Raw genomic sequence first — 20,585 nt, 5'->3', positions numbered from 1 at the left:
AACACACAGAGCCCGGTTCATCCCTAGAAACCACTCACAAGTAGTTTTTTTGTCAGGTCTGTTTAAGAAACACGTCGGGGAAAGGCGGCGTTGGGGAACGCCGAGGCGAACAGACGACGCGCCGTTTCCACGCTAATGAGACACAGCCGAGGTGACACTTAAGCAAAGTGGAAACCCTGGAGAATGACTGAATCTCTTGTGGCAGATGTGCCCGTCTGAAGTTTCAACAAATTCCCCCTTTACAGTAAAAAACTTCAAATTTACTACAAGCTTCAATCAACTGAGATTCTGACTAAAAATATTAAAAGATACGAAACAAAAGCTGGTTCTGCACGTACAAAACTTGTATTTAAATGTCGGAAACCCTCAACAGGTTCTCCAATATAAATATAATAGCTTCTTAGCCTCAATGAAATGAGGCTTTGTTAAAAAAAAGTAATGATGGCAATTAATGAAATGAATTGCCCAAAGAGCTGTTCTGAAAGAGCCGGCTCATTTCTATCTGCGGTGATAATTCCCTTCTTGAAGACTCCCAGAGTCGCAGCAGAAACATTATGCAAATGTCCGCCCCATGGGGCGCGCGCTCGCTGACACCGTATCAGCAAAGAGACAGCTGCCACGTTTCTGGGCTTAAGTGTGGTAAAATCAAAAGACTGAGGCGCGATAAAAAAGGTACGGGGAGGCGAAGGAGACAACGGGAGCACTTTAAACAGGATTCCAGGCCCTGTTGGGAGACGGGATGCTGAGGCGTCCTGCGGAGCGGGAGCGCCTGGCAGCCGACGCAAAGCCTGCAGGGATAAGATGGACCGTTTGGAAATGCAAACAAAGAAAAACAAAGCCGTGAGGATGAAACTAGAGTTGGTCTTGGTTAATAAAAAGGCGAAAGCGTTGGGGGGATAAAGTGCGATCGTTTCAACAGCTTTCACACACACCTGGCCCACGACGCCAAAGAGATATTTTAAGCTCAAGTTCCTGGACGAGTTCTGCAAGCCCCACATTTCTCAAAGAGGAGCAGCAAAAAGGAGCAATTTCTTTGTCTTCCGACTTAAATCAAAGCCTTCTCATTCAAAGTGAATGGAGCTTAAACTGTAGCGCATCTTTGACGCACAGAAAAAGTTCACGAAAAACAAGTATTCACTTTAAAAATGTAAATAAATGCTTTCTTGTAAGCAGTACTTGAGTATTTGCCCATTCATTATAAATGAAGAAAGACATAATGAGAGATAAATGAAGAAATATACAGCATTTCATTTTCACTTCCTGTTTCCTTTAAGCCTCTAGAGTTTATTTTGTTTTTTTCTATCTCTTGACAAGAACAAGAATTCTATACAGTAGGAATAAACTCAGACTGATTGAGCTGAAAGGAAAAAGACAGACCAAAACCTCAACTAGACAGGCCTCGTCATCAGCTTTGTTTATCCCCACCGTTCTTTTCATCTGGTTTCCATTGGTTACTACTCTGTTCTAAAACGGATCTTTAAGCTTTTTCCCGATCTGCATGATCCCTCGTCTATTTTCTGATCGGAAAAGTGACAGACACTTCTCTGTATACTGTTCAGAAATGGGTTCAACTCTCAAGAGTGCTTTGAAATTTCACTCAGAGAAACGTGAGAAAAGTTTTAGACAAGTGAGGAAAAAATGCTGTAGTCACATGACTCCTCTGGTTCGTCACAAAAATGATTTTTCAGATGGAGTCAAATCACAGTTCAGTAAAATAGTAGCGCCGTTGTACGGACTTGAAGAGGACGCCGAAATGACCAGCTCCTTCGGCTTTGAGCAAGCTGCCAAAACCTTCCAAAAAAGGACTGACGCTGCAGGAAAAGTGATCTTAAAGAAGGAATTCCCATACAGCTTCAACGTTTGCTAGGTAAAGAATAAATACGTAGCAATACAAGCTGCTTTTTGAAAAGCTTCGCCACCAGCTCAAAGATTGCTTGCTTTATAAGAGATTCGTCGGCTATACCCTGCCGGCTGCTAAAGAAGATTTTACAGCTTGTTCCACCGGTCTCTGAATCACTACAAACTGAAGAGTGTGCCCTTGCATGGAGAAATGACATCAGCGGACTCCAAATTCACATATTAGGCGTATTTGTATCTCTGGTCCTTAAGCTCAGGGGGAGTACTGCGGCTAAACTTACATAAAGTGATGAAACATACACACCGTGCATGTGTGGCGAGTTCAAGAACCCACTGAAAGTAGGTCTTAGAATGCCCTTTTAGCATTTACTGTTCATATAGATCTGTCGCCCCCAATAGTGCCTATACTTGAACGAGGTTTGGTAAGAAATGTCAGAGCGGTGTAATTCCTTTTACAGCTCTACTCTAATATATCAAAAACTTGTTATCATAATTTAATCCGGGCACAAACCACAATTATTCATCTCTCTTCCACTATCAATTTTCAAACGGTCAGCACTTCTGTGTTTTGGAAGGGACGCCACCCAAACGTCATTACTAAATCTGAGTTCTTCATTAACATTCAAAGCATGTTCAACTGCCTCACGTTTTGTGTGCAGAGCCCTAAAATTGTACTTAAAAACTTGTGTAATGATGTAAGTGTGTGAGAGTTTAATATTGCGACCCTAAAACATGTATTTACTCGCATTAATATAGAATTTTCATTGGTAATGGTCACGCATCAGAGGTTTTGAGTGGTTATACTCAGGCGTTTTAGCAACCAGTTCTAGAAGTCCAAGTCATTATTATGACTTATTTGGATGCTTGACACTGGTAAAGGAAGATCCAAACTTTGTTACCAATGTGAGTTGAGAAAGACGGTTTCATGTCAACAAGATATGAGGTAGCTCTACTGCATCAGCAAAGGTCTCTTCCAGACAAAGATTTCAAAGCAAGAGCGAAGTTTCCAGATGTCGAAGCTCTTTTGAAGAAGAAATGTTGAGAATTGTGGATGATTAAGAGCAACTTGAGAAACAGCCATATTGCAACTTTATGACCCTTTTTTTTAATCTGAAGATATCTATCAGAGTCTGCAAGAAACAGTGAAGCACAATGGAGGTTCTTTAAGATTTGGTCAGGATTAATGTGTTTCTCAGTGTTGAGAAATACAGGCAGATACTTACCCATCATGCAACACCATCAGGGAGCTGATGGTCTTACGGTTTATTCTACAGCAGGACAACAGCCCCAAACAAACAAGGAACTATCATCAGCGTAAAGAAGAACCAAAAGGACCGGAAGAAGCTGTGATAGCAAAGGACAGAGACACCTAATATTGGTTTGGTTATAATTTTATTTTAGTTCATTCACTGCATTTTTTTTTTTTTGGTTGATAAAAATAACTTTGAATTTGAAAGCTTTCTTTATTTAGACAATTTTTTACGCTGATATATTTCTGCTTTTTTAGACTCGGAACAGTCTGAAGGAAGAGGATCTCTGCTGCAGGGACTAACTCAAAGCTTCCAGAGTGGGAGGGGCTCACTGCTGATTCAATTAACTGAAACTAACAGGCGTAACCCAACGAGACTTTTTCAGGATGGAAAAAGAAGCTTAACAAACTGTATTCAGGCATCAAACTCGCACACCACATATTTAAAATTTATAAAACAGAGTAACTCAAAAAATTTGTCAACTCAATTAAAATGCATTCAGAAAAGCAGAACACTTTACAATGTACTCAATAATGCATCTTTTTGTGGAAAAGCTGTGAATTCATAGGATATTCAACAAAAGTAAAGTATTTGAAGTGGTCCAAGAGTGGATGAAGCGTAAGGTAAATCCATTTTTATTTGTTTACATCAAAAGACACGAGAGCAGCAGGTCTGTTGCCCTGCACGGGAATTGTGCCGCAGGGTTTGCCGCGCTTCCAGTGGCGTGGTGGATCCACTTTGTAAACACAGAGATCCATCCTGAATGCATGACCGCTAAACTGGTGGAGAAGTAATGAGTGGAAACACTTAAAATCATGAGGATAAATGCCTTTGTGAGATCTGCTTTAAGTGCACTAACACTTTGGAATAAGATTCCATGACAAGCTTTATTAACACATTAACAAACAGTAATAATGTGCTCTGATGTTTTTAATGCTGCCCAAGCTTTCATCTCAATTGCCCCTACGGCTAGATACCTAGTGGTAATAGTGAACACTTGTGCAAGGGTAAGTAAGGGGGAGGTAGGTGAGACATAGGCGGGTCGTAAAGATTGTCCTTTTTTACTACCCCCCCCCCTCCAAATCCTGTGGTCTGCACGAGGAGTTCATGAATGATGTTCACTTGTACGAGCCGGTACTTGTACCTCAATGACGACTAGAGTGTGGATAAGGTCACTGTACCACAGCATCACCCGTATGTCAAATACTTCACGATACGCTTACCAAACTCACAACAAGCTATGCGTCCACTCATCTGTCCAAGCATCCATGTATCTATCTATCCATCTCTAGCCATCTATCCATCTGTCCGTCCATCTGTCTGTCTATCCATCCAACTATTCATCCATCAACCCATCTGTAAATCCATCTATCCATCCATCTTTACATCCATTCGTCCATCTATCCATCTATTTGTCCATCAGTTTGTCCGTCTATCCATTCATCTATATGTCCCGTTCATCCATCTATAGCCGTCCATCCATCCAACAATCCATCCATCCATGGACAAAAGAGGAAATAATTGCAAAGCAGGTACATTAACTCAAACTTTTTGTGCATGATTACATTTATTTCTACACTATACGAAATGACTGAATAAGGTTTTTTTATAGCCTTTGGACAAATCAAACCATGACTACTGCTGTTTAGACTCTTCAGGATACATTTCCTCAAGTAAAAGCCTTCAGGAGCAAAAAGTGAACTGGTCACTGGCTATTGAGTTACTAGAACATTCCTCATGGTGCCTGACCGCCTCTCACTGGACATCTCACTGCTTGGAGGAAGGGTCAGGTCCAAAACGAGAGGCAGAGATGAAGCAGTGATGCAGCAGAGGACGATCGATGGACATTCTGGATTCTACAGAGATGTAACTTTTTGTGCCTGTGTTTTTTTAGCATTAAATATTTTCTCTTTGTAATGGAAAAAGATTTATAATGAAGAGCTATCGGGAGAGGATCTAACAAGAAATACCAATCATGATTTAGATTCAGTTATAAAGTTAAAAAAAACACAGTACCCTAAAGAAAAATAATTACTTCCACCATTTCTATTCAGAGCAGCAGCTCTTTCAAGCGTGCCTTTTCATCAGTTCGTCTGTTTAAAGTAATATTCTGTATGCTTCACACTGAATCTCTTTTCAACATCATCTTCTGAAGAAGAACAAGGTTTCGTGGACTCGTGTTTGAGGTTCCTCCCTGACACAGATGCAGAAATTATAACTCGCTGCAGCAAAACACACTTTAGATCTCAATTCAGCGAGAAGCTGCATCCAAACATCTATTTTGTATTTGCCTCTGGTGATGTGAGAGCATCTTTATAAACATCAGGATGGATACTGGAGGAAAATGAAAAGAGGGCAGCGTCACTGCCCCAGATTTGGTTACTTTTGGTTCTGTGGGCCTACAGCTGATGTTTCTTCTTCGAGGTTTTGTGAGGACTCAGTCCTGAAAAAGAACCAGAGAAAAAATGACGGTCTTTTATATTTATGAGTACAGAGGAAGCTTCAGAAGACAGACCAGCTCTGAGTTACGCTGCTTTGTTAAGTAGCAACCTCAACAGGCTCCTCAAGCTTTAAAAACCCACACTGATAACAATGGTTTTTAATATTTTTAATATGTTCTTAAGGACATTTTTCACTGAAGGAGAACATCTATATAGACATTTGAGTATTTATTTATTCAAATCATTGTTCAAGTATTTGAAAAATCCCGCTATAAAGTACAAAATAGATCCAAGTACGTCTTCCAATATTGCCACATTTATATAGCCACATTTGTGAGTAATGTTAGCTTTGAGGGTGTGACGAGCTGTATGTAAGCTAGCAGGAGAGAGTGTAAGGGATGATGGGAAGTCAGGCAGGGTTACTCAACAGTCCCGCCCACAACTCAAATTTCAAATAAACTCCTGCCACTCTGCAGAAATTATGTCTTAGAAAACGACAGGTTTTTCATTTTGGCTAAAAATTGTATAATCATAATTAAAAGGCCACTAGGAATGATTTTAGAATAGATCAAAAGATGATCGAGTGAGACTTAAAAAAAAAAAAAAAGAAAGAAAGAAAATCTCACGATGTGGTAACTAAAAAAGTATTATGATATAATGCAGAGTGAAAACCAAATCCTACACTGATAAAAGATGATGTGGTTGGTATCTCCCACCACGCTGCTGCAGAGAACCCCTTGGACTCAGCTAAACTGCCTCTCACCACGTTATTAGATTAGCCCGGGGGCAACAAGTAAACAGCTTCAGACATGTCTCAGCAGGAAAACATCCAGCAGTCTTTACACTTATTGGATTATCGGAAGACAAAACAACTCGGAAAAAGATGAGCGGAGGAACGGAGCGGCGGTCTGCTCGGGCTAAATGCCTGGAGCACTTAGTGCTGATGGGACGAGCAGGAGCTGGGGAGGGAATGCTGAGAAGTCGGGCTTTGATTAGTAACCGCTGGGCAGAGAGGCAGAGAGGCCCCGCCAAGCTCAGGACCGTCCGCTGCTGCCACCTCTCATTTGGGCTGCTGCCACAACAAACGTCCATTCAGCATTATCAGAGACAAATGAGGGCAAACTCCTCCCAAGGTCAGCCACAGCCACAGGGGGGGCGCCATTCTAATTCCTTATACACTTACAGTAATTAAAACCCAACTAAAAAGGCGCAGCAAAAGTCGATAGAATTCTTAAGATTGCTAATGAGATGCTAATTTGCCGGCCCTCCAGGGCCGAGGAACCAGGAAGTCAAGGACACAAATGAAGAGTTTGTGAAATTGTGACATGTCTTTGCAGGTGTTGCCCGACTTACCACAAGTCATTTGACAGAAAAACCATTTCAAGTTGCTTCCAGAGTTCAGAGTAAAGTGGAGAAAGCTCCCCCGCTATGCAGCAATGAGTCAATCCACTCACAGATCGCTCTCATGCTGCCTGTAAGTAGTCCAAAACAGACCTGCTGTGCTTTCATTGGCCTCACCAATGAAGTCCTTCCAGGAGCACTGTCCCACTTTTCCTGCAGATATCTCACAGACTGATATCAGACACACACACTCCCACACAGCTTTCCTCCCCACAAATTTCACTCCGCGAGCAATCGGGCCAATCCTGTCCGATCATGTTTATTAATTGGGTTGCACTTGATTCCCTTCAGGGTGTGATTCCTCCAGAGCCGCTGAGCCGCAGTGAGGCTGAGCAGACGGATGTGTGGTCTTGCTCTTTCCAGCAGCGCTGCAGTCAGCACAGAACCGTTTCACTTCAGCTGCACAACACAGATCCCGGCTCAGCTGCACTGCCTCCATGTTTACTCTATTAATCCCATTTTTTAAAGTTCATGTAATACATTTCTTACAGGATACACTTATTTTTATTCTGCTCAGGATGGAGCACAAACACTGAAAAAAAACAACTATAAACTCCATGTATCTGATTTATCATGACACAAAGTAAACGCTGCAAAAATGGAATTTTATCTTTGATGATCACCTGAAGCTTTTGATCTTTCAGCATCACGCTCCCTCAAAGTGACTCATCGAGACCCAAATTGCACGCTCCTAATAACCCGCAGGCTCACCCTCCTGAACTCACGTGGTTTTCCGCGCAGTATCTCAAATGTGTGTATTACACACCTATTTGCAGCTCCAGAACCCCCTGACCCGGTTAGAGGTTTAAATATGGAGTGACCAGAGCAATCACAGCCTCCCGCATCAGCTGGTTCCTCCAACATGCCAGCAGCTCTGTAGACTTAATCATCTTCCTCTTGTGGGTTTTGTGGATACCTCTCTCATGGATTAGTTGTCTGCTTGAACCTTGTATAAAGTGACCCACTTTTGCTAAAGTTTGGCTCCCTCAATGGAAATTTCAAATGTTTTCAAAGACTAACTGAAGGCTGCCCGTTTGGGGCCACGGACTCCGACTGTGGTTGGAATCAGACTCCTGCCTAAACAAAGATAGACCAATAGAAGGGCTGAAGTAACTTAGTCCACCGATAATGGCATCAGTGCCTGATGGCATTCTGGAAGCTCAGGTTCACTTTGGTTTGTTTTGGGTTTACTTGTGGCTCTTTTCTCTCTCCGTAATGGCTCTCTGGATAAAGAAAAACACATGTTTTTCCTTTGAAAAGGTAACACATTTTTTGATTTTTGTTTATTAAGCAAAAATAAATAAGTCATTAAAGTCAACTTCATCACAAATAGTATCACTCCTCCAGGATCCTGACTACAGTACCCATAATGCAACAAGTCATCAAGGAGTTTGGCTTCATAGTGTATTATAACTGAAACATTTTGACATATATTTTAGTGTTATTTACCACAGAAAATAGATTTGAAGTCAGTCCACACAACCAGAATTCACCCACCAGAATTTAAGTTTCATTTTCAAATTTTGAATAAAAAAATCAAATCAAGGATATTAATAAAAAAAAAAACATAAGGGTCACTCATTTACTCTGATATATTTGTTTTTGTTTAGATTTATGAATTGAAATGCGTCACCACCAGTTGGTTTTGTGTGTCACCGCTGACATTTCACCACCTACTACATTCTACCCTGCGTTGAGATGATTTTATGTGGTACAGGATGTCTTTTATTTTGAAAAAAAGTCATGTAGACTTCTAAAGAATTAGAAACGTTTTCATATTTCAAAAAAGGGCTATTTTCTCTGTATGTTTCTGTTTTATTTATGCTTAAAAAAACAAATGTATTTGTATTTAACACAATACCATAAATACAGATCAGTGTCTTCTATTTATATCTATAACTAAGACTTTCTGTCTCCTACTGGGATGTTGTCGGTAAGAAATCTTCCAGAGTGGCTCTTGAACTGTTGAAGGTTGGAGACCCTGATATAGACCATGTAAGTGTGGAGTAGGAAATGTACCAACTGAATACTTCTTCAGGCTAAATTGGATTTTTTTTTTTTATTACAATAAACAGATAGTATATAAAAAGTAAACTTCAAGTGCATTGGATCACTAAGTAAAGGCTAAGTATATTTATAGTACACTTAAATTGACTACTTTTGCTAAGGGAATGTTGGAAATCTGATCATATTTACATGTATGATAAACAATTGTGAAATTCTCTGTTGTTTTTATAGTCATTTCTCCTCTAGTAATTTCTCTTCTGCACAGAAGCAATTCCCTGCAGACTACGACTAATGAGTCTCCATGCTAACAGCAGTTGCTACTTCTAATTCCATTCATTTTTAAATGTTCGAGTATAGCAGTAAAAATGTTCATCAATTCAAACTTTTAGAGTCAAAGCAGTCATTAGGACTAATGTTCGATCCTTCTCGACAGCGTGGCCTACATTCTGGTTTCAAGGTTTACAAAGGTTTATAAACCGTCGCCGTTTTCAAAGCTACCGACATTTCCTGGAACCTTTATGACTCATGAAACATGCAGTTTCTCTGAAATAAAGTAGGAATTAAAGCCTTTAGTCAGACGTGTTTCTGCGGTAAAACTGCCTGCAAAGAAATTCCATCAGGTACAATTTGACTTGAGTGATAAAAGTACGAGCCATCGCTCTTTGCTAAGATAAAAGTAGCGTCATTCTCACTGCAAGAACACAAGAACCATTTCTGTCAAGTTTCTATATTATTTAAATATCTTATTACACTTGATATAAGAGAAAACTAACTTTATAGTAACTTTTCAGTGTTGTTTCAGAATAAATTTTCCCACCCCTGCTTTCAGAAATAAGGATAGTTGGACTATTGTAGCACCTAAAATAGAACATATTTGGTTGGAAAACAAATAAATGTGATATAATCTTTTTGGGGGGGCAAAACAAGCTTATTTTAGGAAAATACATCCAAGCACTGCATTAATACGCTTAAATAAGAGTGTTTATAGCTAATTTGAAGATTTAAGTTTGTTTAAAGAAGGCAGAACATGACATTTTATTTTTTAAAAACATACTAAGACAAACACTACCAGTTTTATTAGCAGATTTTTCCATTTACAGTATAACAAAGGAAAAACTTGCAAAAAAATGCAATCTCAAACTGTATTTTTCCTACATAGTAGCTCAAAGTGGTACTTTGATGGCTTTTTTTTACAATAGTTTTGCCCTGCAGATTCGGATTTAATGCATATTTTAGTACAGTTGGTGCAGAAAAAGAGCATGAGTCTGTTTGTAAGCAAAGTTGATTGAATTAATTTTTTTTTATAATATATTATTGCTAAACTGGACATTTTCTTCCTCTCTTGCTAATTTAGCAGAAAAAACATCAGTTTAGCCTCAGAGAATATTTGTGTAGAAACACTAATCAATGTTTTATGTCAACTTTTAATTGTAAATCTCTAGAAATCAGACAAATTGGCGATGACATTGTTAATTTAGGGGTTTCTAAAAATCCTGCCCTCCGTACCTGTTGAACAGAAAAGCATTTTTTATTCATCTGCTCAGGTTATTAGCTTGATTAAAACTTAAAAAAAAACAGGAAGCAGCATTTATGAGTTCCCTCATAAAAAGCAGCCAATAAAAGTCCTGTTCATTCTCTGCATCATCAGATACTAATAGGCTTTTATGGATTATTGGATTTGAACAAATTCCAATCTCACTACACACATGCTTTGTCTATTTACACTTGAAGACGCACACAGGCAAACACGAGTCTTCCAATACCAAAGCAGGGAGGGAAAAGCCGCTTCAGCACATGGAGAAAGATGGTTTTATAATGTCTCTATTGACAAGTGTTGGGCTTTATGTGTTGAATGAAACGCAATCATCCGCCTGATGGAGCTGGCTGCTGTATTTTCCTGGTACTCTGTAAAGACACCAGCTCAGCCCAGTGCATTAATGTCAAACGGCAAATGAGATGTGCACAAGAGCCAAGCATCATTAGAAATTCCTAAAGCGCTGCATACTGTATTTCCGAGTATTGATCTTGAAGAAACCTGCCTGTCATAGGAGTGCTTTAGAGACTAAGGTAGACAGCGCCATTACTTCTCGATTGTTTTTGAGGAGCTGACTTCAAAAGGCACAGAAAAAAAAAAAAGCTGTAGTGGAGGAAAGCGGAGCGGGACAGGTGGAAGGAAAGGGGGGATGCGGCGAGAGCACACAGAGATGGGAGATAGAGGAATGTAGAGGGGAAGCCCTTTGATCTCTGGCAAAAGTGAGCACTGCAGAAAAGAGACGGAGCAGCAGAGAAGATTGCAAACATGGCATGCACTCAATTCCCACTAGTGTGCAAACTAAAGAGGAAGAGACAGAAGGATGGAGAAGAAAAAGTTGAGCAAATTGGGAGAGACAGGACAGGGTCACAGCAAAAGAGATAGAGGGAGGGAGAAAAAAGAAAGAAAAAGATGAAAATGAAGCAGAGGGAAACAGATAAGACCGGGATGTTAAAAGGGTTTCAGACCAGGGGCTGTTTGGGGAATACTCTCAAGCCCTGTGCTAAAGCAATTAGTATTGAACCCCTTCAAGGAAAGTGAAGCCAAACCACAGCAGCACTGGCTACCACAGTGTGTAAAAACCAAACCCCACGCTCCCCATTAAAGCTCAAGTTTTAATTGGCGTGTCAGGATGCCGCTGCTTTTCACAAGTGGGCCCAGAGAGCGTTCGGCACCGACTGGAAGAGGAAAGCCCAAGACGGTAAACAGTACTGCTCCGCCACTCTGACAGGCCTCCAGTCATCAGAGGCTAAACATTAAACCCAAAATTCATATTTAATATCAACTGTTGCTAAATAACCTGCAGCGTAAAAACACAAGTCGTACAACTTTAGAGACAGCAAATAAATCTGAAAGTTACTTTTAACTGTCATCTTTCAGTTTACAAATTTCAGCAGAAATGGTAAATAAAAGCTGTAACGGACGTCGTCATGGAGGGGGTTCTAATATCCTAATAAATACGGCTAAAAATAAACACTGTATTTGGGCTTTAATGATCAGAAATAAGTGAGGAATTTACAAAAAATAGAAAAACCTGTTAAGGATTTTTATTTCCTCTCTTCATTGCCAACTCTTTGATCTTAATTTTGCTGCGAAAAAGTAAAAATAACCAGAGTCGGAACACATGGCAGCTAAACGGAGCTTTAGAGAAATTCAGTGTAACTTAAGTTATTCTTAGACATGGCGACTTGGACTTGAGAGTCAAGTTTGAGTCACACCTGCCTCACATTCAAGGACTTGAGATTTGACTTGAGACTTAACCTCAAAGACTGGAGTTTTAACTTAAGACTAAACCTCAAGGACCTGAGCTTTGAATCAAGACTTGAATGGAAAGACTTGAAATCTGACTTGAGACTCAACATAGAAGAATCGGGAATTGACTTTTGACTTGACCTTGAAGACCTGAGAATGAACCTCATATACTTGAGACTTGACTCGAGATATGACCTAAAGCCTCAAGATTTGACTTTAGACTCCTCTTGAAAGACTTGAGATTTGACTTGAGACCTGACCTCATTCTGTATTCTTCAGACTTGACAAGAAAATCGACCTGAAAGACTTGAAATATGACTTGAGACTCAACCTAAAAGTCTCAAGATTTGACTTGAGAGTTGACCTGAAAGATTTTAAATTTGACTTGAGACTTGACCTCATATACTTGAGACTTGACTCGAGGTATGACCTAAATGACTTGATATTTGACTTGAAAATTGACCTGAAAGAGTCAAGATTTGACTTTAGACTCCTCCTGAAAGACTTGAGATTTGACTTGAGACCTGACCTCATTCTGTATTCTTCAGACTTGATAAGAAATTTGACCTGAAAGACTTGAAATATGACTTGAGACACAACCTAAAAGCCTCAAGATTTGACTTGAGAATTGACCTGAAAGATTTTAAATTTGACTTGAGACTTGACCTCATGTACTTGAGACTTGCCTCGAGATATGACCTGAAAGACTTGATATTTGACTTGAGAATTGACTTGAAAGAGTCAAGATTTGACTTGAGACTTCCCCTGAATGATTTGAGTTTTGACCTCATATACTTGAGACTTGACTAGAGATATGACCTGAAAGACTTGAAATATGACTTGAGACTTAACTTTAAGGTCTTGGACTCAACTTCTAGGACGTCAGACTCGATTTGGGACTTCAGGTCTAAGACTGTATTTTATTTTTTCTCAACATTTTTTAATCAACTCTCCTTATTCTTATCAGCTTTCTTTTCAATGCTTTCGTATTAGGAATGCAGAAAACAGCCTGTTTTTGTGTCCTTACATATTGTGTAAAAGTAGTTAAGTGAAATTTTAGCAATAAAGTTTAGGACTTGGGACTTGACATTGAAATAAAATGCAAAAACTTCAGACTTAACATGAAAACTTTTCCTATCATCTCTGGTTAGTTATAAAACTCCAGTTCACAACCAAGGATGCGTAGCTGAAACTCATATGATTAAAAAAAATAAATCATCAACCTAAACTTCAATAATTATGGTTGTTAAAATTTGTTCCCAACAGTCTATCCATGAATTTGATCGATCAATATAGTATTTTCTAAGTAAAGATCTACAGAAGCTGTGAGCAGCCAAAACTTTGTTTCTATTGTTATCTGAGAAAAAAGTCCTAAACTTGAGATATCGATTGACAAACACTCAACTATTAAAAACTATCAAGTGAGCATTCACTTTCTGAAAACTGCAGCTTCACAATCAGCCAGAAATAAATTGCAAATCAAAAATCGCAAAACTATTTTATAGCCTGTAAGCATAATCAACAGAAAAGAAACACAATTATTCTTGCAAAGTTTGGAAATACACGTTGACAGACTAACAAACACAAACTGCTTGTTGTGGTCCTTGGAGAAATGACTGGAATTCCATGTAGCGTTGTGGTTAGAGGGGGAACACCCACACAGGAAACTCAAGGCCCCACCGTGTCAGTGGATGCTTAATGGTTGAATTTGTGCAGGAAGGTGGTGACACCGGGTTAAACCAGGATAAACGCTAACAGCCTGCGTCCACACAGAGGGATAAACAGGTTCAGCGCTGCCTCTGGTTTCCTTTTTAGTTGTGAGATTCAGCATCGACAGATTTTAGGATGTTTGACAGAAATTTCCCACAATGCTAGAGCGCAAAACAACATATTTTTCTACATAGACTGATTAAAGCCTTTTGGTTGGAGACTGAATTGCAGATCTTTCTTAAATATGACTGTCACAGAGGCTGGTTTGGAATCGATTTAAATTTAATATTTTTACATTTATTTATGACTAATGTTGTAGAAAAACAATCCAATCCAACCTTTCTGTACCTGATATTCAAATGCAAACACTTGAGAGTAAACAAGCTGAGAAAAGGGTTTTTTAACTATTTTCTAAAAGAGAAATCAATGTGAAATAAAAGGTGAATTCTGGCAAATAATAATAAATAAAGGAAGAAGGCAAAAGGTGAAATGTAAGGTTATCTTTCAAAGAATCCTATTTTCATTAAAGTTTCCAGTTTCAAAAACAGCAGTTTATTATAATATATTTATTATAATTGTGTAAAAGTATTTGTAGAAAAACAAAGATGTTCCACTTGAGTTTATTCTGATAGAAAATTGTTGACATTTATTTACAAATTTTAAAATGAAACTCCAGTCAAGGGCATCTAAGAGGACTTTTAGTATCAATGTTCACTTTAGTGTTAAACACAAAAGCAACTCTTAAATTCTGAATTAAACTTAAGAAAGAGAAGCTACGTTTTGATAGTTGTGTTATTTTCCATTTCCGCTGCAGCAGCGTCTTACATTTTGCCTCCAGCCAAAAATCCTCAAAGCTTTAGGACCTTTTGTTTTGAATATTTCCACCACATTTGGCACGGTACTGTTCTGATCTGTCCTCCATCATGCAGGTCCCTCTCCTGCTGCAGGCTAGCTTTGCGCAGTGGCCAAACCTCAGGAGGGCGTCTCTCTCTGGAACAATAACTCTTGCAGACGGCCTCACTACATCTAAAGTCCCTCAGAGCCATGGCGGAGAGTCTGAAGATTCTCACTCAGTTAGATCATGTTATGGTGAGATTCTGTTCTGCAGGGAAACTGGACTTTGAAGATGGAGATTAATTTAATCAACGTAAGACTTTTTCAAACAGTAAGCCAGAAGATGCCATCCCATAGATTTATGGAATCCAGAAAATAGACATGGAGAGAGCCTCCCTTAAGCTACATTTATACCCAACACAATTTGTTAAGTCAACGTACGGATGGAATTGTGATGCAATGTTTCCAGAGTTCAATTCGCAAAAGTTCAGGAACTCAGTTTTGGTCTGATTAGCGGTGGAATCCAAAACCAACATGGAGGAGTATCTGATCACTCTCCACCTGAACTTCAGGATAATTTTCTTATTTGCATTGAAACTATAATGAAAAGGTACTTTAATTTTATTGTTTCATCTTCTTCTGCTCATCCAGGACCGTGTCATGGGGGCAGGAGTCTAAGCAGAGTTGCACAGACTTCCTTCTCCCCGGTCAGTTCCTCTGGGAGGATCCAGAATCGTTCCCAGGTCCAGCGTGTTCTGGGTCTTCCCTGGAGCCTCCACCACATGGGGCATCCCTGGAACACCTCCCCAGGGAGGCGTCCTGGAGGCATCTGGACCAGATGCCCGAACCACCTCGACTGGCTCTTCTCCACATGAAGAAGCAGTGGCTCTACTCTGAGCTCCCTCCGGCTGACAGATCTTCTCACCCTATCGCTAAGGGAGCGCCCAGCCACCCTACAGAGGAAGCTCGTTTCAGCCGCTTGTAGTCGGGATCTCGTTCTTTCAATCAGGACCCAGAGCTCGTGACCATAGGTGAGTATTTGAACGAAGATCGACCGGTAAATTGAGAGCTTTGCTTTCTAGTTTCTGTCTTCACCACAACAGACCAGTACAGCGACCACATGAAGATGGATAGGATACAAATCCACCTGTCGATCTCACACTCCGATCTTCCCTCACTTGTGAACAAAACCCCAAGATATTTAAAGTCCTCCACTTGGGGCAGGAGCACGCCACCCACCCAGAGATGGCATACTGATCGATTTAGTTTGTTCCCTTGGATAACAATTTCTCAATTCAATGATGAACCTCACCGCACCGCTCAATACTTCCATGTAGCCAAAGGGCTAAATACTTTGATATTTGCCCAAGCAGCAAATTTGCAACACAACATAAGAGCGATTCTTAGTGGAATAAATCCAGAGTGGTCAAACACATCATGGACCCTTTTGACTCCATTGGTAGAAAACAAAGTCCAACACAACTTCAGCACACACAAACTAACACGTCAGCAAAGTGCAACAAACACATCATGGACACAAAGGTCTCCTTCCATGTTCCTCTCTCCATTTCATTTATATTCCCATCATAGAAGAAATAATGAAGCCACACCCACAAGACACTAACCAACCACTCCAATTAACATCAATTTGTACAAGTTATTCTTGCAAAAGCTGTTCAGATGAGCAGCAAAACATCTTCTAGATCAATCTTTAGTTGCCCTTTAGAGCAGAATCCTGTGTGCACAACGCTTAAGCTCAACACAAGCAGCGTCTTTGAAGGAGTGCTCACAGGGAAGACGTCGCAGCGGCCGCTTACCCTGGAAGATGGCAGCGTTCTGGATGATGAGACGTTTGAGCTGCGAGCTGACGACCTGCAGACCAGACTCCATGTTGCTGCGTGCAGCCACCTGATAGCGGTCCTCCATCTTCTTGGAGCAGCAGGTCGGGCCTTTGGTTTGGCAGATCTGCAGATCGGCACCTGGCAGGAAGTCAGGATTGGAGTCAGGATGTTTAATTTTGAAAATACACATCCACAAAAGATTCAACATCATCCTCTGCAAGCCAAAATAGCAGGAAACATTATCCACCATGGATTCTTCTATTTTTATATGTGAAATTCAAGAAGGGCTGCAGTCCAAAATAAATTACTGCGTAGAAATAAGTTGTTTTGATGCACTTTCAAACATCACACTGGCTCTCCGCAGGGATCAATTTGGTCAACAGGAACTTTTCCACCTCTCAAGAAAATATTTTTCACTCTGAAGATTCAAGAGTATATTTTTGTAAGCATAGGAATCAAAGCTGGGAGCACACCAGCATACAAACAAACTGGTGAAAAAGCAACTTTAGTGAGCCTGGCTCTCAAAATTACACTTATTAAAGATGCTGATTTAAAGCAGGAAATTATTTTAAAAAAAACAGATCATGAATAAATATCAAAAATAACCCCTGAAGTAATTAATCCCTGGCAGAAATAAACTGAAAACTCTCCTGGTGATGAATTTCATAAACCAATATTCACATTAGGGAAACAGTAAAGACGGAAAAATGATCTAAAATGACCCGTGTGTGTACATAAGAGTAACTATGTGGTTGCTTATAGCCTGAAACAGTCTTTCTCTTCCTTTTTGGGGTTTTAGGTCTCAAAAGTTTTTATGAAATATTAGACACTCACATCATCCTAAAGTCAGAGTTGCTTGCACTGCCCACACTAAAACAGGAAACTTTTTATTTGCCACATAATAAGCTACACCTGTTCAATTGCTCATCAATCAAATTAGATAATCAGCCAATCACAGAGAAGCAGCAGCTTCACTTAAGAGTGATTCCAAATTAACCTTTTGGTGAAGCGGCTTTAAAGCACCTTTTTGTGCTAAATATTACATTTTTTGCCAAATTAAACTAAAAGTATGTTCATAAATAGCTTATGTTCACACATTTTTAGCAACCTAAGTGACTATAGAATTGTATAAGAATTTTTGGTGCAATCCTTTTTTTTCCTTTTGTATCTCTTGTGCTATCCTAGGCATGTTTACATTAAAAGTGAAGATGATTTGACTTATTTTTTTATATTAAATCAAATTCACACCTAAAAGACAAGTTAGAGTCTCAACCTAGCCTACTGTCAGGAGTCAGTGCTCTGTCTCCCCCTCTGGTCAACATCATGTACTACAGCATGATAGCTGTGAAGTCATAGGACTAACCACTAGGGGTGTGTATTGGAAAGAGTCTCGGTTCTCAAGGTTCTCGTGAGATCTTGTTGTTGTTCTGGTTGTGGTATAGAGCTGCTTAAAGAGGCTCAGTGTGCTGCCCACTAGCGTTGGGGGTTTAGGCGGAAAACAAAAGTAAGACGCCGAAGGACGTTCATAAATAATTAAACATTGTCTTGTCACCATTTTAAATTGATACAAACAAAATCATCATCATTTCAGCCTCCACAAACTCCACACGCTTTTCTTCCATCCCTTGGAGCCCATTCCACCACTTTCCCGGTCCACTTTTTGGTATCCTTTCGGGCAAGATGCCCCGCCCACCTACTTTTAGCCTCTCAAAGAAAATAATGCAACTTTCCTACTAACTACACCACCATGTAGCCCTCGACTCAGCGAATTACTGTATTTATTCTTCCCCTTAAGGTCAAGCTGTCCTTTTTTTTGACGTGGATTAGGACTCACCTCCCAGGGCGTTACCTGATGTGTGTTTTTTTAAATACACAGAAAGTTTTGCTCGTTTTTATTTACAGATTTTTACATTTTTTTTAGTGGTTGCTTTGAGCCAAAACAGAATTTTTTTTATTTAATTTCAGTTTTGCACTATGAAAAGGGATTTTTTCACTCCACTCTAAAAAAAATAAAATTATGCAAACTTACTGTTAAAAACTGTGTCCCCATCTTTCACTAACTTATATTTTTCTGTGCTCAACTTGTTATTTCCTGGCGCGCTTTTATCCAGACACAGTTGCACAAATGCGTGAGGACTTTTTTTAAACCTTAAAAGATAAGGATTCCCTGCTTTTGCACAACAATCTGCCTCCAACAGAAGAAGACTTTTTGTGTCAGTATGTGATGCATGCATTTTTAACTCGCAAGCTGTAAATTTCTCCCTTTGTGGTCCAATCTCTTCTAAAAGGATGCACGCACAGACATAAATAGGCCACAAGCATCCAATTGTGAAACACACAAAGAGGAGTTCCTGTGGAAAGCCGGAGCTTCCCCCTCACCGCCTCCCCGTCTCTGAGAGATCAGTGTACACGGCGGTGGAGGTGTTTGCAGGAACCGTTTGCAGGTTCTGCTCCGCAGAGGCATCAGTGACAAGGGTCTGATTGATGGCGCGGTAAACAAAACGTCAGGGGAAGTCTGCCAGCCTTTGCTCAAGGTGTCGAGGATAAAGAGACGGGAGCAGAGAGATTAATTTGGACGGGAGAAAATCCCAAAAGTTGATAACTTTTGTTGAGGGGTTTATCTTAACGACAAAAGTGAGCCGGCTCTTTTGCAGCGAGGCTTTGTCTCCCTGAGATCTTCAAACAATAGAGAGCTCAGACTACGACAGTCTTGATAATGAATCACAGAGGAGTCAAACTCCTGACGCCCATCACGGTTCAAGGTGTACAGTCTAACGAGGCAATAAAACTGTCACAGCGCCTTTTGTATGCAGACCGACAGGCTTAATATCTCAGATCAATACCGACTCCTGACAGATAAGATCAAGCTAATTTCAGCCTGAAGGTGAAATGATTAAAGTTTCAATGGACGCTGCAAGGATTACCCTCAAAACAGACAGATTTGTGTTTTGCAGATGATAAATGTGTTTCATTAGAAGTTCCACAGCAGAGAAGAGTTTTATTCCCAGCAGATTCACAAAATCTAAAATCACAAAGTCTTTGTTGGGACTGACGGATCGCAGGGGAACAAACTCTTTCCACTTTATAATTTGCTCTATTTATTCATCTTTAAAAACTCAAACCAATGAAATTTGTTTTTTTAAGCATTTTTCAAATGAAGGAAAATGGCATTTATGCGTGTTTTTTAGTCAATCAGGAAAAAAATACAGTTTGGAAAAGATCATATTTGTGATGTAAAATACATTCGCAGGGCGAGCCACAAGCTCCATGCAAGCAATGGAGAGGGGAAGAGGGGTGGGGTTGCACCACTCCAATGGTCCACAACTCTGTGGCAAGTTTCTAATAAATTACTGCTGCTCTGCAGGAACTATGTCCTAGAAAACAACAGTGTTTATTATTATTATTTAGCTAAAAACTGCATAATCATGATGAAAAGACCACTGGGAACAGTTTTAAAATAGGTAAAAGATGATTGGATTGGGTCTTTTTAGAACAACCACTGCTCCTTTTATTACAGATATTTAAAATTATGTTACACAATAAATATCAAACTAAAATGAAAATGTAAAAAAAATTCCAACTGGTAAATTTTGACTTTTTTTCTTTAAAAATCACAAAATTTGAGATCAAACTATTACGTTTTATTCAAAAAAAATGAAACCTGTTGAGACAAAATAAAAAAATAAACTTATAAAGGCACCACAATTTAAAAAATGTCTAAAAAACAGGCAAAGATCCACTAAACTACAAACATCCTGGTATTTATTCCAAGGAATTTCACACTTATGTGTTTGTTTTAAACCACTTTTTGAAACCTTTATGTTAAATTTCAAATGAAAAAAATTCAAGTAAAGGGGTTTGATTCATCAGCGTTGTCATGGCTGCAGAACGTTTAGCGACCCAGACGCTGGAACCCGGAAGAAACACAACTAGAGGCGAACGTGGCAGGTAAAAGGATTTA

General features: G+C 39.7%; 1 protein-coding gene across 3 annotated transcripts in view; it reads right to left on the bottom strand.

The window, feature by feature from the left end:
• The window catches only part of gpc3 (glypican 3), a 140,307-nt gene that overhangs the window by 109,354 nt on the left and 10,368 nt on the right, over positions 1 to 20,585 (bottom strand). For 2 of the 3 annotated variants that reach the window (XM_036213834.1, XM_024283844.2), the window contains one exon: positions 16,601 to 16,762. In XM_036213834.1, coding sequence (XP_036069727.1) covers positions 16,601 to 16,709 — 109 coding nt within the window. In that variant the 5' untranslated portion in view covers positions 16,710 to 16,762. Of the gene's footprint in view, positions 1 to 16,600; positions 16,763 to 17,458; positions 17,514 to 20,585 lie in introns of those variants that run through there. The other variant, XM_024283845.2, reaches the window with a different exon arrangement.

This window comes from Oryzias melastigma, linkage group LG10 (assembly GCF_002922805.2).
Source record: "Oryzias melastigma strain HK-1 linkage group LG10, ASM292280v2, whole genome shotgun sequence".
Taxonomy (NCBI): Eukaryota; Metazoa; Chordata; class Actinopteri; order Beloniformes; family Adrianichthyidae; genus Oryzias; species Oryzias melastigma.
The sequence above is the reverse complement of the archived record's forward strand: the minus strand, read 5'-3'. Positions and strand labels throughout refer to the sequence as shown.